Source organism: Dipodomys merriami, unplaced genomic scaffold, assembly GCF_024711535.1.
Source record: "Dipodomys merriami isolate MVZ:Mamm:240054 unplaced genomic scaffold, mDipMer1.0.p SCAF_71, whole genome shotgun sequence".
NCBI lineage: Eukaryota > Metazoa > Chordata > Mammalia > Rodentia > Heteromyidae > Dipodomys > Dipodomys merriami.
Window position 1 is genome coordinate 2,400,487 of NW_027206302.1, and position 25,166 is coordinate 2,425,652.

Sequence of the window (25,166 nt, forward strand, 5' to 3'; positions counted from 1 at the left end):
AAGGCATGCAGGGGAAGGTTACTCAGCTCCATTTGCAGAGGAGATTTCTAGTCTTCCCAGAGGGAGGGTGGGGTAGGCAGGGATGACACACACAGAACATCTATGTTCCTATCTGTAGTCTTTTCTCCACTGTGGGCCCACTGCTTCTTAGCTGGGTTCTCATTTTTATGGGCTCAGTTTTTCCCTTTTCTTATCTACCACGAGAATGCTAACAGTATCTACCTCCCAGGTGAGGTGAGGACACGAGGGGATCTGGGAAGTGCCCAACTCAGTGCACACTTCTCTTTGTGCCTGAGCTGTGTGTGTGTGTGTGTCTGTGTGCGCCCAGCCCCATCTCACCAGCTGCTGAAGGCGGGGCTCTCGGTGGCGGTGGCGGTGGCAGCCAGCTCTGGGGGCTATACTGCAGTACACACTGTGCTGACTGTGAACTCCGCCTCGCTGGCCATGATGTCTGTGGGCTGGATGTTGCGATCGTACATGGGGTTCTCAAACGTGGCTCGCACATTGGTGTTCTCATGGCCTGCATAGCCATTGAATGGGACTTTGGGTCTTCTCCTGGGAAAAACCAACAGTGAACTTGACTGATAGATGCTGAATGACAGAGGTCCAAAAAGGGAGGGGAAGAGGAAAAGGGGGAATGGGAGAAGAGAGGAGAGGACCGAAGGGAAGAGGAGGGGAGAGGATAGGAAGGGAAAGGAGAGAAGAGAAAGGTAGTGGAGAAGAGAGAAGGAGAGAAGAAGGGAGAGGAGAGGAAATGACTAGAGGAGGGGAGAGAAGAAGAGAGGAGGGAAAAGAAGGGAGAGAAGAGAGATGAGGAGGGCAAAGAAGAGAGGAGGCTCATTTCTTCTTTTCTGAAGATTAAGAGGGTGGGGTTGGGGTGAAGATAGGGCCCTGTACATACTTGCTGCCCTCCCTGCCCTGCCGGGCCTTCTTGGTACCTGTGCTTGTACAGGTAGAGCACGAAGCCTGCGATGATGAGGGCAATGAAAGGCACCAGGATGGCGGCAGCCACGGAGCTGCTATTGGAAGCAAAGTGGCGGCCGATGGACTCGTGGTCTGACTCCAACAACCGGAGGTCTGCAAAGTCCCAGAAAGAAACAAGTCATAGAGATACAGTTTGATGGCATAGTCCCCACTGGCCACGTTACTCAACCGAACACTCTTAGGAAATGTCACCACAGGGCAGAGGCCCTGTGCCGGGAAGCTGGTGCTCAGATCCTAGCCACCTGCCACCTGCACACAGACACACAGCTCAGACATCCCCTCCCCTCCCCCCGGGGGCCCTTGCCATTCCTCTGTACTGCTCAGATGGTATCTGAAAGTATCAAGTCCAAGAAAAGACAGTCTGTGGGTAGACCTGAAACCGTGTCTCTGAATAAGATCTTAAAAGAATGCAGCTTTAACACACGTGCTGGTGGCTCACACTTAAAATCCCTAGCTGCTCAGGAGACTGAGATCTGAGGATCAAGGTTCAAAGACCCTGAGAAGAAAAGTCCCTGAGACTCTTATCATCGGTTAACCTGAAAAAGCTGGATATGAAGATGTGGCTCAAGTGGTAGAGCACTAGGCTTGAGTGCAAAAGCTGAGAGAGAGTATGAGTCCCTGCATTCGAGTTCTAGTCCTGGCACAAAACCAAAACGACTGCAAAAATGTAGCTTTGTAGACATTTCTATACTTCTGGCCAGAAGCCTTTTTATCAGATGAGGCTTTATATCAGATGACAAGGTAGAGTTGTTCTGGTTGCGGGGGGGGGAGGTGGGGGTAGGCTAAAGCTACCCTTTGTCCCCTGACTGTGAAGTTCAGATGTCCTTAGCTCCATTCACTTATCCCTCTGAGTGTCCACTTCAGGGAGGGACAAGAAGCTCATTTTCTGATCTGCCCCAACTTGGCAGGGACAGTGGTGTATATCCCAGTATTTGCAGGGCTGCTGCAAATACTGCAAATACAGTAACTGTGGGGAGAAGCTGGGAGGTCAGGGAGCCACAGGGAAGTAGATTCTGCTTAATAGAGCTTTGGGGGTGGGGTGGGGTGGGGAATCAGAGCTAGGAGGTAAGGGGACTGGAGGTGCTGACAGGGCCTACAGTATTCTTCCTCAAGGACCTCTGACTGCTGTTTCTTCCTCCACTGCTCCTCAGGCCAGGGTTCCTCTGTGCATCAATCTGTGCTTGGCTTGGATGACCTGGCACACAGGGTCACAGAGCCTGGGTGACGTGAAGGAGACATGCCTTCTTGGTGCCCAGGTTTCTCATCTGACACGGGTGCAACAGCAGCCTTCTGGGACTGTGCTAAGGAGGAGCTTCTGCTGAGGGCCCACGCGTGGGTGCCTCAGATCTCTGTTCCTCCAGGCAGGACTGATGCCGGAGGTACCCGATGGCCAGGAAGTCAGTTCAAAGGCTGGTAAAGGTGAGGCCCTAGGCACAGGTGGGAAAGCTCAGAGGTGTCCTAGGCCTTGTCTCCGTCAGGTATGAACTCTACCACTTCTCTCCACCCTGTCAGCTCACACGTTTGGGGGGGACACAGGCTAGTTACCAAGTCTTTGAAAGCCGAACTGCCCGAAGCCTTGGCCCTTGACGGAGCCTTGGTAGATGAAGGTGCCTCCAGAGGATTCCGAAGAGACCTGTTTGGGGCAGGGATGGGGTGAGGGGGAGAGGAGACAGCTCAAGAATAAGGGTATTTAGAAAGATCTAGAACTCTGGCTGGCCATGCCATACCATACCATACCACAGATACAGTCACAGGTAGGCTGGTATTGCCCACGGATCCCCTGCTCTGACACACAGGCATATTTGTCTCTCCACCCACACCCAGGTGAGGGGCACAGCAGGACTGACGGAGCAGAGCAGGGAACCTGGCTACCTGAAGAAAAAACATGTCCTCTCTGCAGTCAAATCATCATTCAAGTGCCTGAGCCTCACTTGTCAAACAGAACACACAATGGTATCTATGTAGTAGACTGAATGAGTTCCTCCAGGTAAAGCTCAGAACTCTTCAGTCACAGATCTTAGCTATGTGAGCTTTTGTTACTGTGATGAAAATCATTTGGAGCATTGTGGAGCACCCAGAAACACGGTTCCAAGGTGCAAAGCAGACTCAGCATGTTTCAGAGAAGTCGTCTAGCGCAAGATGTTGGCTTTGCAGGGTAGCTGGAAATACTACTCTCCCTGGTCCCTCTGCCTCTGAGCCTCCATGATGCTCCAAGGTGTCCTATGGCATTAGCAGCTGAAGCATGTGGTTGGAAGATGCTCAAACCTGTGCTCCATCCCCAGGGACGCCCTCTGTCCATATGCTCACCTATCCCCTGGCACAGGCCCTGGCTGGGTGTGCAAGGGCCCCCCATGGCTGCCCATTGTCCTAGGCAGTGACCCCAACTGCTTCTGGCTCCACAGTTCCCTTCTCATCTTGCCCCTGGGCTGTCTTGCCAGCTCCAGATTCCAACCTTGACCCTTATCCTTTCACACCTGGCCACTCTCCTGGCATGCTGGAATTACTTGCTCCTGCTCAGCCACAACTGAAGCTGGCTGATATCTGGGTAAGTATGAGGGTCCTTAGATAGCCTTGGGCACAGCATGGAACTAATTGCATGCCAGTCCTCTGGAAAAGCCCCTTGGTTCTTCTAATGGGTTTATAAAGCAAATCTGGCTCAGTTCCACTGTTCTTCCAGAAACTCTTGTCTCTATGAATTCTATGACTCCTCAGCTCTCTGCTACTCTGGCCCATCATGACCTCTTGCTCTCTTCTCTCCTTCCTTGTCTGACTCTGGCAATCCCAGTCAGGGATTCTGACGATATGGTGGGCAAGACTCTGCTCAACTCCAACACCTATGCGATAGGAAGGTATGGGCAGAGGAGCATTGCCAGGGATAGCTTCCACCCCAAGGATGCCCTAGAAGGTAGTATCTTTCCCAGAGGGAATGCAAGGAGGTTCAACCCCCTCCCCCTGTCCTGGTATCCCAAGTTGTGCAAAATCCCTCACAGCCCTCCTAAAATATGAGTAGATGGTTGAGGTAATAATCATTTGGGATTCACTTTCTTCTTCCAGCCCACACCACAGAACCATGACCTTCACCTTTGGATTTGCTCTCACAGCCATGACCTTCAAACCCTGCTTCTAGTTCTAAGAGCAGAACATACTCATCTCTCTCAGACATGGTGGGCCTCTTGACTCTGAATCTTTGGGCTCTTTTTATCTTTTCCTCTGTCAATTCATTAGCAGAGAAGGAATCCCCTGCTTCCAGGCCTGGTCCCTCTGGCTTCCTCCAAACTCCTATGGGATCCTGGGAGTTGCCACATCCTTTGCTTTCTCTTTCCTATCAGTGGTTTGGGAAGTGGAGATCGGACAGGGCATGCCAAAATTGCTGAACTTACATGCCCATCTAGAGCCCAGTGGTCATCTTTGAACTTATTCACAAAAATCTCCACAGGCCCTGTGATCTGGTAGACCTGGAGCAGGAGATGGAAATCTTCTTTCTTGTAATGTCCTGTGTAAGGAAAAAAAAGTTAGAGGGGGTATTCTTGAAAGAGTTGCAAAAATAATCTCCAAACACCAATTGCTGTGCCTGAGAATTTCAAATGCTGGTAGAAAGTTTCCTGTACATCTGAATGTTCCTACGCACCTGTAAATAAGTAAGTAAAGAGTTATGTGTGTGCTGAATGAGAATCTTTGCAGGAATGTGCATGGACATGTTAGTAACTGCAGTGCTGGGCAGACTTGGTTCATGCACGCATCTGGGACAATATGGTTTTGTGTCTTTTGATCTGATTGCTAATGCACAGGTGTGTTTACAGGCTGACTGGTGCAGGAAGGTATCAGACATGCACACAGGTGTATGTCAGTGTGTTTATGGCTGCCTGGAGCAGCGTGAGTGCTTTACGCATGAATGAGTGGACCTCATTTCCAGGGCTGTGATTTCTCACGTTCACTAGGCATTCATTCATCTAACCATCTACTCAAAACAAACCAAAACACTTATTTTCTAAAGAAGTCAGTGTTTTCTGATAATACTTGAACTTTGAAAAGTACAGAGATGAACAGAGAAAAAAAATCTCCCCTGATTTGCTATTAAGTAATAACAACTGTATCCCTCAAGTAAGTACAACTGTAAAATGTACTAAAATAACTATTCCTAATGCGTGGTGTAAATACTTCCTTTTCTTTCTTATGAGTACATTTTTTTCTTTCTTTCAGAAACTAGAGTTGTATTTTAAATGTACTGTAATGTGCAAAATTTCCCCAAATTGGCACGATATTTATCTAGCAAATACAACATGACTATATATATGCATATATATGTATACACAGACATATGACTTTATTTGGGGAAAATTCTAAATAGCTCTAGAAAGTGGACATTCTTTATTCATAAATGTTTGACTCCCTCCACATCAATTTTCTGATGATAAAATAGAAATGTAATGAATGGACCCAATTATTTTCAAGACTTGATATAAGTTGCCATTTTCTAGAGCTGTATTACAATTGTATATGTTGACTGTTATGGTCAAGCTGGACCAGCCCTGAGGATTATTGTTTTTAAAGCTGTGAATGGATGAGCAAAGTGGAAAGTGATACTTTGTGTTTACTTTGATTTGATTGCTGCTGGAAAATTATTTTTTTCATTTTTAAGAATTGTATTGGGCTGCTGAGGGCTCTCTGTTCCTATTTGTGGTTTGGCTTTAGAGCTAGCAGTGTCCAGTCTCTCTGTATACAAGAGCTCTTCATACATTTGAGTTTTTGTGTTTGTCATCTAGTATTTCCCTTTACCCTTGGTGATGTTTTTCCCCCCATGAAAATAACAATGAATAGACACCTGTTCTTCCCCATGGTCAATGAACTGGTCTGGGTCTTCCATGACATGAAATAACATGACATCACGACAAATGACATCATGATTTGCAACATCATGATGACCTATGACATCATGATGACAAGAGATTCATGCTTACAAAGAGGTGTACCCATGGCCTGTATCATCTGCCCTGCTTTCATGGTTATGGCCTCCTCCTTACCAGCCAGGTGCAGCTCCACACCACTGTGATCAATCATGGTGGCATTGACCTTGCTGTTGGCCACCTGGAAGCCAGTCACTCTGAGCATGGCTGGCTGCTTCTTCCCCTGGTACTCATAGGCTCCTTTCCATAGGGAATTTTTGGCAAAAACATCCCCTGGAACTAGAGAAGTGGAGAACCATATGTGAGAGGGACTTTGTGTGTTGAAGGTGAATCAGGGTCATTTGATGTCAGTTCCCAGCTCACTCGTGGAAGCAGTTTCCCTTCCCAGTATCTAACTTGTGGTAGAGTGGTAGAGTGCCCTGTACCGCTTTCAATCCTTTTGTGTCTCAGGGCAGGTGCATGGAAGGAATTGAAACCAGGATGTTGATGAGATGTCACTGCAATACTAGTCACACAATACTCAAATTATGGGATCAACCAAAGTTTCCACCAACAGATCAATGGATAGAAAAAAACGTGGTATGTATAGACAAGGCAGAATATCCTTCATGTGTTTCAAGAAGGATAAATTGGTATGACCTTATGGTAAGTGAAATAAACCAGGAACAGAAAGATAACACAATCTTACTTCTAGGAGCAAGCTAAAAGAGTGAAGAGTGACAAGTTTCTCCTGGACAGATTGCACCTCAGGATGATGGTGGGTGATAATAGAATAATATTTCAAAATTGCTAAAAGAGCATATTTTAAGTGTTGTCTCAAGAAAATAACACAGGGGCTGGGAAGTTGGCTCAGTGGTAGAGCACTTGCCTTGCATGCCTGAGGCCCTGGGTTCAATTCCTCAGCACCACATAAGCAAAAAGAAAAAAGCCGGAAGTGGCGCTGTGGCTCAAGTGGTAGAGCACTAGCCTTGAGCTGAAGGGCTGAGGGACAGTGCTCAGGCCCAGAGTTCAGGCCCCACAACCGGACCAAAAAAAAAAAAAAAAAAAGAAAATAACACAGAGAGTTAATGGCTATCAGTTAGCTTCACTTAGCTATACTGCAACACAGAAACACATATATGCCTATTATAACTCCGCGTTGTAATCCATAAATACATTTATTATTTGTTAATTATATATATAAAAGAAAAGAGAAAGGGAACTGTATGGAAGACAGAGGAGAAACAAGAAGAAAGGAAAGGAGAGAAAGAGTTTATAAAACAGAGAGGGGAAAGAGGGAGACTGATAGGAAATAGTGTGCTAGGGAGACGAAATGTGGGTCTATGAGACGGACAGTCTGGATTCCATCCCAGCTCTGTCACTTGCCAGCTTCTTCCCTGTTCCTGCCACACCTGTTGTTCTATAAGTGAAACCATTCCACCTGTCTCTTAGGGTCACCACAGGGCTCCAAAGATGAGTACTGGGAGCTGCATGAGGCTCATTGTGGAGGGCATAAAAGCCCTTGGTGATTCACAGCTATTAAAGTTTCTTATTTGTCCTGGAATAATTTTAAGGCAAGAATTTTCAAAAAATAAACTGAAGCTTAAGGTGAAGTTTGTTTGCCCAAACTCACAGGTGGTCAGGGACCAAAATGGCACCAGAACTGAGTTTGAGATGCCTAATCTACTCTTGCTTCCTGTGCGATGCACATGCAAATGTACAGCTATAGTTTGAATGTTTTCCAAAGGCTTCATCCCTAGTATGGCACTATTGGGAGGTGGCAGAAAGTTTAAGAGTTGGGGTGAAGCTGGAGGTTTTAGGGTTTGGGACATGCCATTAAAGGGGACTGTGGGCCCCAGACTCTTTCTCTTCCTGGCTATGAGGTGGACAGGCTTCCTCCACCACATGCTTTCTCCATGATGTGCTGCCTTGCCACCAGCCCAGTCCAATCATGGACTGACATCCAGAACTGTGAGCCAAAATAGACCTTTTCTCTTCATAATGATTATCTCAGGTATTTGTTATGATAATAGAAAGCTGACTAAAACATGTGCTAAATGTATGTAAGTGTGTATAATGATGTGATATTCTGTAACAGTTTTATTTATCAGGGTAATTTGTCCTTCTCTGGACAAATTTGAGACACCTGTCTCAAAGAAGTAACCACTTCCAGGGACCAAGTGGACAGAACCTGGGTCTCTGTGTTTGTGTGACCACTGACTGGCTGGGCCTGTGTCAGGAAGGGTCAAGGATGATTTCTTGGAGGGGCAGCCTCCCTCTCTCTTCTGGATGAAGTTTCTGCTCTCTCCCTTTAGAAGTTTGGCTTGGGAGCTGGGTGGGGACATCTATTGGATGTTCATCTACAGAAGGTTCCAGGTTTTCCCACTGGGCTCTCAGTCATCCTATCTGCATGGTTAATTTGGCAGTAGAGCCAATGCCCATCAATTTCTTTAGCCCACAATCTGAACCATAGCTACCTGAGGCTTGAGTGAGTGGAGGCTCCCGGACAGTGTTGATAGGTCTCCCACTGGGCCGGACCTCTGCTGGGGAAAGAGAATGGAAGGAAGAAAACAGAGTCAGCTTCTGATTCACACTGTTTGAAAAGTAACGGCCAACTGATCGACATTAGGTCAATGGACTCTCTGATATAAGAGCAGGAGGTGGACCTGAGTGAGATGATGGTCTAGTGATATTAAGGACCCATCTCACAAATAAGACCCATCTCACAAATAAGAAAGGACTAAGGATTACAAAGAAAATCAGTTACAGCAGTTACACCCCTTGAAACGTTAAACAATGTCTTAGGATATACTAGTAAATATAATCATTACTACATTAAACAATTAACAGGAGCTACAATAATCTTGAAGTAGCCAAGAGAAAACCTAAAAATGAATAAACTATCATGATCCAGAAAAATCACACTTCTGGAAAAATACACAAAGGAATAAAAATTGGTACGCTGGAGAGCTGCCTGAATTCTTGTGTATACTATAACATCATTCACAATAGCCAAGATATGGAATCAATTTATTTGACTGTCCATCATTTCTCTGTGCCCCTTTCCCCACAGTGGAATATTATTTAGTCCTTACAAAGACAGAAATTCTGTCTTGACAGAATGAAGAAATTCTGTTTAGTGAAGTAAGTCAGGCACAGAAAGACAACTACTTTATGAGTACACTTAAAGTAGCCTCTAAGACAATCAGACTCAGAGAAGCAGCCTCTGGTGTTGCCAGGACTGGGCAGGGTGGTGTGAAAGGTACAAAATTTCAGTTAGGCAGGAGGAATAAGCTCTACATTTATTGGCCATGATAGTGAACGTGATTGACTACAATGTAAGATGTAGTAGAAACTTGCTAAGAGGGTAGATTTTAAGTGTTCTAACTATAAAATGTTAATTATGTTGACAATGGCTATATTAATTAGCTCAATTTAGCCATGCTACAATGTTGACATAAGATGAAACATCATGCTGTAGTGTGGTGTATCAATATTTGTCAGTTTAAAAAAAGTAAGTAATTAGGTAAAAAGGTTGAGCAAATCATGATGTACCACTGTACATCTGCTTGGGGAGGAGGTACTAAAAGATGGATAATAACAAGGATAGGTGAGGATGTAGAGGAATTGGGACCCTGAGCCATTTCTGGGAAGACTGAAAAATGGTACAGGCATTGAGGCAGAGCTCCTTAAATTGTTATACATACCTAGGGTTATAGCTTTACTCCTATATAAACCCCAAAGAACTAAAAACCCCTGTGTCTATGTATGGTCACAGCTGCATTAGTCACCAAAGTCCCAAATGTCTACCAACTGTTGAAGGAATAAACAAAATGGTATATATGTACACACTGGAATATTATTCAGTCATAAAAATGGAATGGAATTCTGGTACTTGCTAAAAACATGGAGCTGGTACAGGTGGCCTGGGGCTGGAGCAAGATTCAGCATGAGTCAAGACCATTATACCAAATAAAATAAGCTTGACACAAAAGGACAAATATTGTATGGTTCTACTAACTCAAAGTACTTAGAACATGTAACTTCCTAGAGACAGAGACAGTAATAGAGGTATGGCAAGGGAGAAACAAGGAGCTGTTATTTAACAGTTTCTTCTCTGGATGATGAAAAAGTTCTCAAAATGGATAACAGCTACTGACTAGTACACCTAAAATATTCTATTATAAAAATGAATAAAATATAAAAAATGAATAAGTGTACTTTAAAAAAAGATCGTTAGGTTATTACTATATATGGAAAACACAAAGATACAGCAAGTGGCAAGCCAGGTATCACCATATATGCTTATGATCCCAGAACTTGGGAAGCTGAGTCAGGAGGATCATGAGGCCAGCCAGGGCTACATGGTGAGATCCTGTCTCAAAGCAAAACAACCACAAAAAACAACAACCTGAAACAAAGCAAAAAGAAATGCTAAATGTTTGACGAGCTAATTGCTCATCATACTGATTTGATCATTACACTGTTGTGCTATGTGCATAAATATGCACCAGTGTGTCAATTAAAACTTAAAAAATTATCATTAAAAATAAATCAAACAATGCAACCCTTTAAAGAAAATTTATGACAACTCATACAATGAAAGTAAAACAATGAAGGGAAGGGAAAGAACAAAATGCTTAAATAGGGACACAGGTTGACCCATTGTAACAATGAGATGTGGAAGACACTATGTTGAAAAGGAACTTTACAACTTGGCAGGGGAGGGGGTGGTGGTGGAGGGAGTAGGGGGGGAGGGGTAGTTGTGGAGGAGGGAGGGAAGGGATGGTAGGGGAAAAACAAAGGAGGAGGCAACAATGCTCAATAGGAAATGTACTCCTTACCTGGCTCATGTAATTGTAACCCCTCTGTACAGTATTTTTACAATAAAAAAGGTACAAAAAATAGAAAGTAAAACAATGAATGCCACTTCATTTGAGCTCTGATGACAGCTTTGATTCTGGCCTTTCCTCAGAGGGGCTGGATGGAAAGCAAGGGCCCTAAAAATTAGACTCGTCAGTTCTTTTCCTTGCCCAGCTGGTGACCTGGGGAATGTTTCTCAACCTCTCTATGCCTGCTTCCTCAAAGTCTGGCCATGAGGATGAAGAGAGTTACCCAAGGACTACAACGATGCCTGCACCCGTTAAGAGAGGACTCATAACTGTTCTAGGACCAAGATGATGCATCATCCTTCATCTGCACATCACCTTCTCCAGGAAGCCTTCCTTGATGGCTCCTCTCCTGCTCTTTAATGCCCTTCCTCTTCACTCCCCAGCAGTCAGAGCATCTCTTGATTCCTCCAGGGGACTGCTCCAGCTGGGTACACCTTTGTCTTCACAACCCTCTCTTAGCTCTTTCAGGGCAGAGCTGTGATTTGCACTTCCAAATCCCCAGGGCCCAGGACAGGTACGGTAGGGATGATCAAGGCACAATGAACAGAGAAGTCGCAGATGATGAAGATGGAGAGGTAATGACCACTGTGAGGAGGCAGGCCCTTGCCCAGATTTGAATGTCATGCAGTGTGTACATGTATTAGAATGTCCTGTATGCAGGTGCAGGTCTTATATATCCGCTGGAAAGAATGTAAAGAGAGGGAAGGAGGTCTGGGACATGGTCATGTCTTATCAAGGTTCTAATATGGCCCTGCCCGATTGCAAGACCAGTCTGAGCTTGTCTCAGGAAGTACACTCCCATGAGAGCATGCCTAATGCCAGGCAAGAGAAAACAGATGGGTCCACCTTGGGGTCTTTTTATACTGCTTGGGTTTGATCTCCTGGAGACACAGCAGCTCAGAGAATCTGAGGACAGGTCCACCCCCTGCAAAGCCTGGTTTCTTGCTTTTCCTTTTTTCAGCTCAAGCCCAGCCTCCCTCCTGGCTCTGCTCTGGAGCGGCTCCCCCAGTGTGCTCACTCACCCAGGCAGATGGGCGGTTTGCCTGTCCAGCTGCCGTCCGCTTTGCAGGTGCGGTGCTCTGAGCCGCCCTTCAGGGAGAAGCCCTCCTGGCAGGAGTAGATGAGCGTGTAGCCCATGGAGGGCAAGTCCAGGGCCCCAACATTGGCATGTGTTGGCGTCTCTGGCTGCTTGCAGTGGTGGGCTGGGGAAGAGGAAAGGCATTGCAGGACCTGAGGGGGCTGAGCCCTTAGGGGGATCATTTCCTCCCTTCTCCTGTTCTTACATGGAATTCTTCCTTCCCCTTCTGGGTCCTTCCAGGCCCAGTGTCCCCCTTCCCCACCCCATCCCTCTAACCCCAAGCATGAGGTCCCTAGAAAGGAACCCTGTAGCTTCTGACTTGTTGAGTTCTGGTGAACTTAAGCCAATGGCACTTTATCCAAGGGAAGATGAGTAATCATGGCCGACACCTGCACTCTTCCTAGAACTCTGCTGCCACTGCATAGAGTTTTCTTAGCTAAGACCTAGGGATGGCTTTCAATTAACAACAACAACAAACTTTCATGTGGAGACTGTCAGTGAGGCTCCAGGTGTTGGTACCAAGAGGCCAGCTTTGTTTTGGATGGGAGGGTGGGAGCTCCCTGCCATTGCAGCCCTGGGGCTGGGGGATGTGGGTGACGTCTGGGGCGAGCCCCGCACTCACGGACACAGTCGGGTGGCGTCCCGCTCCAGGTCAGGTTGGGGAGGCAGGTCCTGGTGGTGGAGCCCTGAAGCAGGTAACCTTTCTGACAGCGGAAGAGCACCGTGCTCCCAACCTGTGGAAGGACAGACAGGTGTCATCGCCTTCCATCAGGTCCAACGTCTCATGGTCCAACCAGAACTCATGCCATTGCCTCCACCAGTCTTCTCTGCCCAGATAAATCTTACTGATCCTTTGGGGGCAGTGGATGGCAAAGGTGGCACTTGGCTCCTGAGCTACATCAGGGCCCTTATTGGGTGGATTACATCGTGAATGAAATCCTAAACCATCGTCTTCTCACATGTGAAGGGGTGTGTGTGTGTGTGCATGCACGTGTATGGGTGACAATTACTCTGGCATGCTGTGCTACTCAAATCTGACAGTGGGCTGGAGCATTTTATAAAATGTGACAAGCTGTGTAAAATTAAGTGATCACTTCAGTTTCCCCATACCAGGATTTGAATTCAGGGCCTCATGCTCACTGAGCTTGCTTGGTTAGCTGGTGCTCTACTACTTGAGCCATGCCTCCAGCTTGGCTTTTTTCTAGCTGGTTTTGGAGAGGATAGACTTTTTCTGCCCAAGCCACAACAGTGTCTTACTTGTCTAAGAGCTTCCTCTCTTAACCCCATTCTCCACTCAGCAGCCAGAGTAGTATTTCAAATGCTGGATCAAACTGAGTTGCTTACAAATGACATTGGAAATAAAATCTGAACTATTTCCTCTGGCCTCAGGGTCCTGTGTGACCTGGCCCATACCTTCCTCTTTGTAAAAATTCATTATGTGATCATCTGAGGCATGCAAAAAATATGAATAGAGATAACAAGAGTAATAACAAAATGAGCTCCTTAAATGGAGCGCTTCAGCACAGGAGTGTGGGGCAGGGCTGCATATCTATGCATTTCTTCCCTGCTTCTAGATCTATGCATTCCGTTCCTCAGCTTCTCTCTGTCTGCAGAGTGACCATCACCTGAAATTTTGTGTTCTTAATTTTCTTGCCTTGATAAAAACAAATCTTATCGTACACATGCCCCATTCATCTCTTAAACTAGTTAGTAAGTTTTCTTTTTGTTTTTAGTCTTTATCTAACTTTTGTTATTCAAAAGAATGGTGATGGTGGTGGTTCATGTTCATTCATTTGCGTAGCTGTATAATAACCTGTGACTCTACCACAGTGTTGTTCTTGTTCTTGGTGGCACTGCTAGACTATCTCAGGGGTATGTTTGAGGAGTAAAACTTCTGGGCCTTTGAGAGTGTGAATGTACAACCTCACCAGCCAGAGCCTGGTGTCTTCAGACCTAGCCTAGTGCTCAGCATTCCTCACCTCCCCTGCTCTTCTGCCGAGTCAGGAATGCAGTCTGGCTCTAAATAGTGCTGACCTTTCTTGTTGTGAAGGCCACAGTTCAAATGCTATCTTTAGAAAGCTATTCCTTAACTGCTCTTCCTAAAAGGACAACCTCCCTGCTCCCGCTCCCTTTACACCACACTGATCACTTGCTCTCTGTCACCCGCAGGGCAGCTGTTAGAACAGAGCTGGCCCATCCTGCCCTGTCTTCCCTTCTCCCCATGTTCCTGCTGCAGCCTGAGGAGTCATGACATCATGTGACTGGTTCCACTTGCAGGTTAGTCGCTGATCTCTTCTGGGGCTCTAGCCCATCTCCCTGCCCTGAGATCATTCCAGTGTCTCTGCTTCCTTGACTTTGTTCAGAGTGTCCCATCCAGGCTACCCAAGAAGGCTCATTCTGAGAGGTGGTGCAGATGTGTGTCTGCATCCCAACAGGATGGCCGGCTGGCGGACCTGACCTCCCTGCTGTGTCCCTTGTGGTTCCCACTCTGGGCCTGCTGGGCGGCGTTTAAGGAGAATGGTGTTGGTGGATGGCAACTCCCTGGCTCCGCAGGGAGTTCCAGTGGAGCATGGTTCCGAGAGGTAGCTTCTAGGTTGACCTCCCCTTGTGCTGCCCCCAGGAAGGACCCTGAGTCCCAACACTGACAGCGACTGGAAGGGGGGGTGGGCACTGAGGGCTGACCATATTACCTGGTAGCCCTGGGAATTGTTCTGTATCCCGAACTGCGGCATGCCGGGGTCCGCACACATGGTCAGCGTGGGATCTGGAGGGACAAAACAAAGAAGCAGACCATATGGTCCCTGATCTCTTACTGCATTCTCCCACACTGAGAATCAGGCCTAGGAAAGAGAACACTCCCCCTTGCGGCTCCCCTGCCTTCTGAGATCACCTGTCTCAGGGATCCTGACTGACTGTTGATTCCCTAGAACACATTAGCTCAGGGGAGGCCTCACTCCCCAGTGCAGATGAGACCACCCAAGATAGGCAAGGAAAGCTAGCATCTTGAGCCCACCACCAGGCTGCCCAGCAGCTGGGACACTTTGTCCCACGTGCCCTCTCACCTATGCAGCTGGGCTGCGTGCCGCTCCACGTCCCATCAGACTGGCAAAACCTCCGTGGAGAGCCCACCAGCACCAGAGGAGGATGGCAGGAGTAGGACACAGATGATCTGTAGGAGAAGCCTCGGTCCTCTCTCCTCCCACGGGGAGGAACACCAGGATCTCCGCAGAACACAGCTGGAAGAAGGGAGAATGAAGGGAGAATGAAGGGTCTAGCTCCATGGCTTGAACCCAGTCTTCCAACCTCCTGCCCCTCCCCGCCTTTGTTCTTTGTCTTTGTTGCTGGGATCATGGAGAAGGAATCTCACGAACTTTTATGCCATGGCTAGCCTACAACTATGATCTACCTTTGCATCCCAAATAACTAGGATCATAGGCTTAAGCCACCACACACACAGGTCACACACACACTACTTCAGTTCTTTTAAAAATAGGATCTCATCATTTTGTCTGGGGCCAGTCTCAGGCTACTATGTTTTTACCTTCATCTACTTTGTAGCTAGAATTATAAGCTGATATCACTTTAACCAGCTTGTTGGCTGAGATAGGGATCTTGCCAACTTTTTTTTGCCTGGGCCATCCTGGAGCCTTTAACTTCTCATCTCTGCCTCCCAAGTTGCTGGGAGAACAGGTATAGCACAGAACAGTAATGTGCAGGAAGTGCCACTCCATCTGGAATACTTGTATTATTTTCTTAGGGGGTTTTCTAGGAGTGGGCTAACTATCTTCAAAGGCTTGAGTATGTTCTCAGCTCTTGATATGTGCTGTCAAATTTCTTTTGAAAGAGTTCCATTGACACTCTGGTCAAGTTCCCATCACAGAGTGCCATAAAATATTCAGTACCAGTCAGGCACTGGTGGCTCACGCCTTTAATCCTAGCTACTCCAGAAGCTGAGATCTGAAGACTGAAGTTCTAAGCCAGACCAGGCAGGAAAGTCCATGAGACTCTTATCTCCAATTAACCACCAAAAAGCCAGAAGTGGCACTGTGGCTTAAATGGAAGAGCACTAGCCTTGAGCAAAAGAAATCTCAGGGTGCCTAGGTTCTGAGTTCAAGCCCCAGGACTGGCATAAAATAAAATCACTACCAAAAGCAAAGCTCCCTATGATAACACTACAATTATTGCAAGTGTGTGTGTGTGTGTGTGTGTGTGTGTGTGTGTGTGTGTGTGTGTGTGTGTGTGTGTGTGTGTGTGTGTGTGTGTGTGTGTGTGTGTGTGTGTGTGTGTGTGTGTGTGTGTGTACATGCAGGGTCTTGAGGCACCCTGAAAGCTGGGAGTCTAGGTGACTGATTAGAAGCAAGTTTAAAGCCGAGCTGAACAGAAATCACCATATCAAGGAAGGCTGGCAAGGCAAGAAGGAGCAGCTCAGCCTTTCTAATTAGCAATGGAGGCCATTTATTAAACAATGAGCTATCTCTTGAAACTCTTCAGATTTATAGATATTTCAAAAAATTGGCAGAACCTATTGTTGATGAGGGTGTGAGCCAAGAAACATCCTCACAGTTTCAGGGGAGAATATAAATTGAGCCATTTTCCTTCCTTCCTTCCTTCCTTCCTTCCTTCCTTCCTTCCTTCCTTCCTTCCTTCTTCCTTCCTTCCTTCCTTCCTTCCTTCCTTCCTTCCTTCCTTCCTTCCTTCCTTCCTTCCTTCCTTCCTTCCTTCCTGTACCAGGCCTTGCATTCTTGATTAGCCTTCTTACTCACAGCTGATATACAACCACAGAAAAAAAAAAACTCAGATTTTTTTTTTTCATGGAGGAAGACTGGCTTGAACTGGGATCCTTCAGATCTCAGCTTCCTGAGTAACTAGAATTATGGGCATGAGCTATCAGGTAGGCTGATAGGCAATTGGGCAGCATATGTCAGGAAATGCAGACTTGCTGCCCACTGGTCGAGCATTCTCTTTGAGAACTTAACCACAGGAGAGAACAATGCCATTTCAGGGATATTTACGACACAGATGCTTTTAACACAAAGTGGGGACAAACTAAATTCATCCCCAATAGGAGAAGGATAAACAAAGTGTGAGACATATAACAAGGACATTCTTTAAAGACATTATAAATGGTGATGCATGGGTCAGTGCATGCTGATGGATAAGGATTGGTGGCCTGTCAATAAATTTGTCATGCAGTACCCCGTGTAGCACAATCTACTGTCACTTATAAAATCATGTACATAGTTGGCTAGACACACAAAAATGCATCATGATCCATGAGGAGGCACACTGCAAATCAATACTGTGGCTATCTTTGGAAAGTCTTATTTTTCTTTTTGTACTTTATAATATGGTACATTTTGTGTGTGTGTGTGTGCTGTACTGTGGCTTGAACTTAAGACCTGGCACTATCCCTTAACTTTGTCACTGAAAGCTGGCACTCTACCACTTGAGCCACAGTTCTACTTCCAGCTTTTTCCTGATGGACTTTCCTGACTAGGCTGGCTTCAAACTACAATCTTCAAATCTCAATCTCCTGTGTAGCTAGGATTACAGGATGAGCCTCCTGTGCCTGGCATACAATTCTCTTTTTACAATGACTACAACTCATTTCATGTGTATATGTCCATGTGCATGTGTGCTGGGTGCCTCATGTATGCTAAGTATGCTTTCTAACTACTGAGCCACATCCCAGCCCACACAATTCTTTGTTAAAAAAGCAATCCAGCTACTTCTCAAGAGGAAAAGCAAGACTGCTGCATCCAGACAATCCTGAGACTTAAGAGGTGTTAATATGAACCACTTACTTGTGTCTACTTTTGAGCAGGTCATCCTAATCCCTGCTGAAGTTCCCAAATTGGAGCCAATTTACAGAGGTACTTAAACAGTATCAGGAGTGTGTGGGCAGTTTTCTACAGACTAATATAAAAATACAGCAAAAAGGAAAGAATAGGTCCTATTGTCTGTCCAACCAGGAGCACTGAGATAACCTTCCAGAATCCATTCTCCATGTGGGTCACAAATCCTACAGCCTGCTTCTCTGAGGACCTCAGTACAAAACCAGGCCTGGAATGGACTTGGGCTCATCAGAACACAGCAGACACTTTTCCAACTCTGGATGTACTTAGAGCCAGTTCACCACCAGCTCAAGAAACCCGTTCTTATTTCTGGCTTCATCTCCTTCCACTGAGACCCCAGATAGTGTCTATAACCAGGGTTCAATTAAGGTATGATCATCATCTTCTTTTCAATTTCTTTCTTTGTTTTGTTTTGTTTTTTTTTTAATTTAATTTATTTTTTTTGTGAACATACTGTACAGAGGGGTTACAATTACATGGGCAGGATAATGCGTACATTTCTTATCAAGCATTGCAGCCTCCTCCTTTGTTTACCCTTCACATCCCTTCCCAGCCTCCCCCCCCCCAACTTCTTTCTTTACCAGTGTCTTGAGGAAGCTTTTCCCCAATCTGGATTGACATCTGCTTATTCTGGGCTTTCTGGCAGTAGAGCCCTGAGTAGGAAGGGAAGAAACCATGACACAGGATGTACCCAAAGCCCCTTGCAAGCCACTTACGGAAGCACTGAGGTAGCTCTCCGGTCCAGGATCCATTTCCCTCACAGGTGAGCACCGCAGGCAAGGACAGCTGGTATCCCTCAAGGCAGGCATAAGTTACACTTGAGCCCCACATGAAGTCAGAACCCACCACTTTCCCATTGGGGACGAGCTGAGGGGGCTTGCACATGATAGCTGGGGAGGGGAGAGACAAGAGCAGATGTCAGAGTTCTGGGGAAACCATCCTGGGCGATGCCTCCTACTGCCTACCATGCTCAACCTGGAGTCTGAGCCAAGTAGGAAGAACCAAAAAGAACCTCTTACTGTGGTGGTTCTGATCTCTTTTGCACCTTATAATGAACCCTCTGAAGTGTGGCAACCTCATCCTCTCTTGGCTTCGATGTTCAAGGCCCAGGCCCTACCTTAGTGCTTTCTGACTCCCTCCTCAGGACCAGCCCTTCCCCTGCACACTCCTGGTAAGACATTAGGGCTTGCCCTTGTTACCTCCGCCTATGTCCATTTGTGTCGCTTCTTTGGCTCTCTGTCTACACCTTTCACCCTCAGACGCACCTTTGCAGACTGGCTTGGTTCCATTCCATGTCCGGTCCTTGGTGCAGCTCAGCACAGACACCCTGTGTGACTCCATCGTGTAGCCAGGGACACACTGGAATGCCACTGTTTTGTTATATCTGAAGTCGTTGCCCAGCCGGATGCCATTGGCTGGAATCCCAGGGTCACCGCAGTTGATGACTGGGGTAAAATAGATGCAGTATTGTTCACTCACAGCTGGACCCCATTTCTCTTCAGGACTCCAATGTCATGCCTACTGCTCCCCCCACCCATCCAAGGAAGAACACCTTCAGGTTGGGGGGGTCCTTACTGACCCCCATTGGCACTGCCCGTTCTAAAGTCAGTTAGTTAGGTCAGTGCTTCCTGCCTCTCCTTCCCCACAGTCGCAACATCCGTACGGATCCCATTCTTAAGTCAAGAAGACCTGGCATTCACCTGTGCACTCTGGGTCGCTGCCTGTCCAGGTGCCATTGACGGAGCAGTGTCGGCTGAGCAGGCCTGTGGCGTAGTAGCCTTCCCGACACTCATAGACGATGGAGCTGGAGAAAACCAGGCCGTCACTGAACACAACGCGGGCATTGCTTGGAGTCCCGGGGTTCCCGCAAGAGATCACTGGGAAGCCGAAGATCACATTATTTACCAGAACAATTAAAAATATTTTTATTATTACCTTTTTTTTTGGTGGGGGAGGCTGGGGGACTACTGGGGCCTTGTGGTTGCTAAGCAAGTACTCTTCCTTGTACCAAGTACTCAGTCGATGACCCTAGTCTTTACTGCTTTTAGTTTTTAGGCAGGGTCTAGTGCTTTTGCCTTGGACCAACAGTGATTCTACTACTTACCCTTCCTGTGTACCTGTGATTACAGGCAGGTGCCACCATGGCTGGCCTGATTTTTTTTTAAATTCCTAAATAATAGTGTTTTTGTTATTTGGGAAAAGACTGTTTTTATGATCACATCCAAGATTTTACATAATTCCTTCTTGTCATCAAATATTCCAAGAATGCTCATTGTTTCTTAATTATCATTTTTTTTGTAGTTGATTTGTTTGAATAAGGATCCAAATAAGGCTGTGGCATTTGGTTGGTGTGTCTCTAAGACTTTGAATTCAGGGATTATGGTTTCATCTGCTATAATTTATTTGTTACAGAAATCAGAGCATGTGTCCTGCAGAACTCCCCATCTTCTCGATTTTGTATCAGTGAGATATTGTGGAATTTGCTTCTCAGTTCCCCGTCATTCTGTCATCATGTTCTACTTTTTGGCATTGCTGCTTTAGGTGGTTTGGTGTTTTTCCTATTGCATTGTGTCAGGAGACACAGAATGTCTCCTTGTTTTCTGCTTTGTGAGGTTGAGGCTGATCAGTAGTGGCAGGCTCGCCCACCTAGTCTGGTAGTACAAAAATCCCATTATGTTCTCACTTCATGGTTTTAGCAATAATTGATGATCATTGGCTAGGTTCTCTAGTAGAAAATTGTGATATTCTAATTCTATCATTTTTTTTGCATTAGCTAGAGTTAAGGGAATTTCTCATCATCAAATATATTTGCTTTCCCTAAATGTAATTCATTCAGGAAGGCTAGAAAATGCTTGACTCTTTCTTAAAAAAAAAAAAAGACACAAGGTAATGAATTCTTAGCAAGTTCCAAAGGTGACCAATGAGTTTACTTATTGAACTCATTGACTTTAACTTACATGCTGCCATTCATTATCATTTATATCCCATCTTTGGTGAGTTTGGGAGCCTCTTCATGTTGGCTCCTGAGTTCCTTCCACATGACTCCAGTTATCTTTGGTGGATTTCCTGCTGCAGGGGTTCTAGAGCCCCTGCTTATCTTGTCTATTCCCTGCCTCAGCCCTGAACTCAGCCATTTTTCCAAGGAACCTGGTTCCTTTAAATGGAGGATGGATTTGGAGACCACAATCTGAGCATCAAGGGTTCTTATTAGTCATCCATTCTGAGTAGTCATTCATGATAGAGGTTTAGATTGCAGAGAGCTAGGAAAAGTAACTTTTAAATTGCAAACACAGGGCTGGGAAGGTGGCTTAGTGGTAGAGTCCTTGTCTTGTATGCATCAGGCCCTGGGTTTGATTCCTCAGCACCACATAAGCAGAAAAAGCCAGAAGTGGTGCTGTGGCTCAAGTGGTAGAGCACTAGCCTTGAGCTGAAGAGCTGAGGGACATCACCCAGGCCTAGAGTTCAGGCCCACAACTGGCAAAAAAAAAAAAAAAATTGCAAACACATTAAGTGTTTATGTTGATTTTATCAACTCAAATTTAGGATTAGGTTTTCCCTTAATTTCTTGGTTTTTAGATTAGAGCTCCTTGATGCTGAAAATCTTGGTCCTTAATGGCAGTAAATAATTTGTATTTGTTTGTATCCATGCATATTATGGTATTGCATATGTAATACTTTCAGCATAGTAATGTCAATATTGTTACTAACAATATGATTTCTGAAAAGAGTTTAAGAATTCTTTGTAGTTCTTTTTGTCCTTAGGTTCTAGCCACAGTCAAATTACACTTTTTCAATCAATTGAAATCATTCTCTGGGCTATTAAATTACCAACTTAATACATATTTTCTCTCATATGTGAATCTTAGACAAAAAATATAACCTCCCATATAAATATACATAAGGGCATATGTATATATAGCTGACTAGAGTATGTGCTGTGACTCCTCTGAACCATTAAAGTTTAACAAAATGAATATCGGAAGCTGAAACATATTTTGAGTGTTGGGGGCCGGGGAGGAGTGGGAGAGGTGTAGACAAATGGAACCAGGGATGGTGGACGAATATAGTCCTAATACTCAATGTATGTATATAAAAAGGAAAGTGGAAAGTTGATGAGATTGGTGGAAAAGAGTGTTCTATAGGCTGAACTTCTCAAGGAGAGATTTGGGGACTGGCTGCAAAAAGTTGACTCTGGAGAGAGATATTTAAAAATAGACCCTTCCGGGAAAAACAAATCATTTAAATAGGGATACAGGTGGACCCATTGCAACAATGAGATGTACAAGCCGTTATGTCGAAAACGAACTTTACAACTTTGGTGTGGGGGGGGGCAGGGAGGATTGGGTGGGAGGGCGGGGGAGGATGGGAAGGGATGGGAAGGGGAAACAAAGGAGGAGGCTACAATGCTTGATAAGAAATGTACTCATTATCTTGCCCATGTAATTGTAACCCCTCTGTACAGTATTTTCACAATAAAAAAAATAGAACCTTCCCTCTAGACATTACTATGTGTATAGGCAAGTACAGTTTCTCTTATTGGTGCAGCCTCACAAAACATCAATGAAGGCCTAGATTACTTTTAAAGGTTTTTTTGTTGTTTTGTTTTTTATTTTTTATTTTTTTTGTCCTGTCGTGGGGCCTGAACTCTGGGTCTGGACGCTGTCCCTCAGCTCTTCAGCTCAAGCCTGGAGCTCTACTACTTGAGCCACAGCGCCACTTCCAGCCTTTTTCTTTTTGCTTATGTGGTGCTGAGGAATAGAACCCGGGGCTTCATGCATGCAAGGTAAGCGCTCTACCACTGAGCCACCTTCCCAGCCCTGTTGTTTTGTTTTTTAAATACTGCACTTGTACTTTCCTTGATACTTTGAACATTTGTTTAATGGTCCCTTCCCTTTGATGGTAAGTTCTGATTGGAGAGGTTGCCTTCTTTAGCCTGTCCAGGCTGCTATAACATAATACCATAGACTGGGTGGCATATAAACAACACTCTGGAGTCTGGGAAGTCCAGGATGAAGGGATCTGTAGAGTTGGTGTCTGGTGAGACTCTGCTTTCTGGTTTGTGGATAGTACCTCCTTGCTGGGTCCTCACATGACTGAGGAAAGGGCGCTCACTGACCTCACCGAACTGCCTTGTATAAGGGCACTAACCCCATCACAAGGGCTCTGATCATCTGTTCACCTGCCAAAGGTCCCACCTCCTAATACCATCCCTTGTCACCTTGGTGATTGAGTTTTACCAAATGAACTGTGGGAAGAGCGTATGATACAAGCATTCATTCAGACCATCGAAGGGTGTCTGTCTCCTTCATTAATGTGTCCCCAGCACAAACTACAGCATTTAGCACATAGTGGTTAAATGAAACTGTATGAGAAATGTATGAATTAAACTTAGTCTTTCTGGTTTCTTTCCTTATTGGGTGAGGTAGGAATATATGATCTTCGAATGACTGATGGAAATGAATCAAAGTTATATGTTAGTACCCACTCCCCACCAAACCAAGGGTTTAGTGGCGGGGGGCATGGATGATGTTTTTCTGTGAGAGGCTGGAGTGGGAGGAAGATGAGAATACTAGGGTGGGGCAAAGGGGAAAAGCAGAATGATCACATACATTACCTCCACACTCAGGCTGCGAGCCACTCCAGGAGCCATTGGCCTGGCAGGTCCGTTCTGATGATCCCCGGAGCACATGGCCAGCTTCACAGCTGAAACGCATCAGACTGCCTGTGGCAAAGCTGTCCCCCAGTCGGATGCCATGGGCTGGGATCCCAGGGTCACCACAAGCACCTGTGCTGGTTCCTGAGGAGCAGAAGCAAATAAATCATGGTTTATGCATGGTAGAAAAGGGATTGGAGGACTGGGGGAGAGAAAGATGGGGCCATCGTTAAGGGGAAGCAGTACTGGGGATTGAACCCAGGGCATGGACTTGCGAAGCAAGCACTCCACCATGTGAGCCACACCCCCAGCCTGCAGATGGCAGTTCTTTACATTGATGAAGGTGATGATGATGAGGATGGGGACAATAAACTTCCTGACATATGGTTCAAACTCCTGAAATGTCTGCATGTCCATCATAGTCCAGGGGCTGATGGCTCCAGGACTCCAGCAATTTTGTTATACGTTATGTGGTTCTTCCAATTGCACAGAATGAGGCTCAAAAAATGGACTCAGGGGCTAGGAAGGTGCCTCAAGTGGTAGAGTGCTAGCCTTGAGCTGAAGAGCTGAGGGACAGTGCCCAGGCCCAGAGTTCAGGCCTCATGACCAACAAAACAAAAAAAAATGGATTCAGAACTTAAGGAGTAACAGGAGATGATGTTGTAAAAGACAACCTAGGTAAAATTTCAGGAAAAAAGGAACTAAATCTACTTTGTCCACTGGCATATACGTAGAGTTACTTCTTGATGGTGTGTTTTTCTTTTCTAAGGCATTTAAGGGTCATTAATTTAACATTAGAGGATTCATCTTCATTCTGTCCCCAGAGATCTGCAGGAAGGCTCAATTTATGGTTCTGTTCTCCTAAATGCCTATCATCTCTGATGGATATATGAGTATATATATATATAAGTATTCTATAGGCTATTCCAGATCAGAGATTGAACAGCAGAATGTATGTCCCTTTGTGAATGGATACCACGTTCTCCTGAAGGGTTCCTTGTGTTCTCATGCTTTCAAAGTGACTTCTGGCTTCTAGTCTCTCTTAAGGACTTTTGATGTTGTCAAGGAAGACTGTCCACATTCTGGATGATCACTTAGGAGGTTACAAAATAATGAAAGCTCACTCAGTAGGGTTTTGGAGGCTTACTGGCTTAGTTCTCTGTCCTAGTCAATAATCATCTTTGCAATATTTTCTAGCCTCCTTAATAGAACTCAGTGAAGGGAGATGATACTTTGGGATAGAAGAGAGTTTCAGTTTCATGCTAGGTGGTCAGAAGAATAGCCATATGGTTGATCTTAGATACTAAAGATCAGAAAGCACTAGAAGCTTTATTCTGGTTTCCTTCCAACCTACTCTTCATTTTTCTATCCATGGAGACTAAGACCTCCCAACAGACTGCATAGATTTTAAGAACACTGGCAACTTAATGTCCTGGAGGAGAATCCAGAAAGAAGAGTACACAAATGTGTACTGAGACCTTTTCCTCTTCAGAATGCTATTTCCCTTTGCTGCTGGCGCTTGCTCTGTGCACTCAGGCATGCTGTGCACTCCCTGCCTCATTTCCTCCATAAGTCCAAAAGAAACAAGTGCCCACTTTGCAGGTCTCCCTCTGTTTAAGCTAAAGGACTCTTCATGGCTCATATGTAGACCTGTTCACTTTGTTAGCTGGGTGATTAATGAGAGTAGCAGGGATGAGAGGCCCAAGTCCTAGGGGTTATATAGAATGAAACAGCTCTTTAAAAAAGTGGCTTTGGAATCTGCTTCTTTCTGGAAAGACCTAATGAACATCTGGCCCAATATTCAGATAGTCTTCTAAACGC

General features: G+C 45.6%; 1 protein-coding gene across 1 annotated transcript in view; it reads right to left on the bottom strand.

The window, feature by feature from the left end:
- The window catches only part of Csmd2 (CUB and Sushi multiple domains 2), a 535,187-nt gene that overhangs the window by 2,266 nt on the left and 507,755 nt on the right, over nucleotides 1–25,166 (bottom strand). The window contains exons 57-70 of the mRNA XM_070008973.1: nucleotides 23,307–23,489; nucleotides 19,393–19,569; nucleotides 18,958–19,137; nucleotides 18,409–18,582; nucleotides 14,900–15,073; nucleotides 14,528–14,601; nucleotides 12,460–12,571; nucleotides 11,782–11,961; nucleotides 8,345–8,407; nucleotides 6,006–6,167; nucleotides 4,365–4,477; nucleotides 2,530–2,617; nucleotides 939–1,077; nucleotides 340–555 (exon numbers count right to left, since the gene is read on the bottom strand). Coding sequence (XP_069865074.1) covers nucleotides 396–555; nucleotides 939–1,077; nucleotides 2,530–2,617; nucleotides 4,365–4,477; nucleotides 6,006–6,167; nucleotides 8,345–8,407; nucleotides 11,782–11,961; nucleotides 12,460–12,571; nucleotides 14,528–14,601; nucleotides 14,900–15,073; nucleotides 18,409–18,582; nucleotides 18,958–19,137; nucleotides 19,393–19,569; nucleotides 23,307–23,489 — 1,979 coding nt within the window. The 3' untranslated portion in view covers nucleotides 340–395. The remainder of the gene's footprint in view (nucleotides 1–339; nucleotides 556–938; nucleotides 1,078–2,529; nucleotides 2,618–4,364; nucleotides 4,478–6,005; nucleotides 6,168–8,344; nucleotides 8,408–11,781; nucleotides 11,962–12,459; nucleotides 12,572–14,527; nucleotides 14,602–14,899; nucleotides 15,074–18,408; nucleotides 18,583–18,957; nucleotides 19,138–19,392; nucleotides 19,570–23,306; nucleotides 23,490–25,166) is intronic.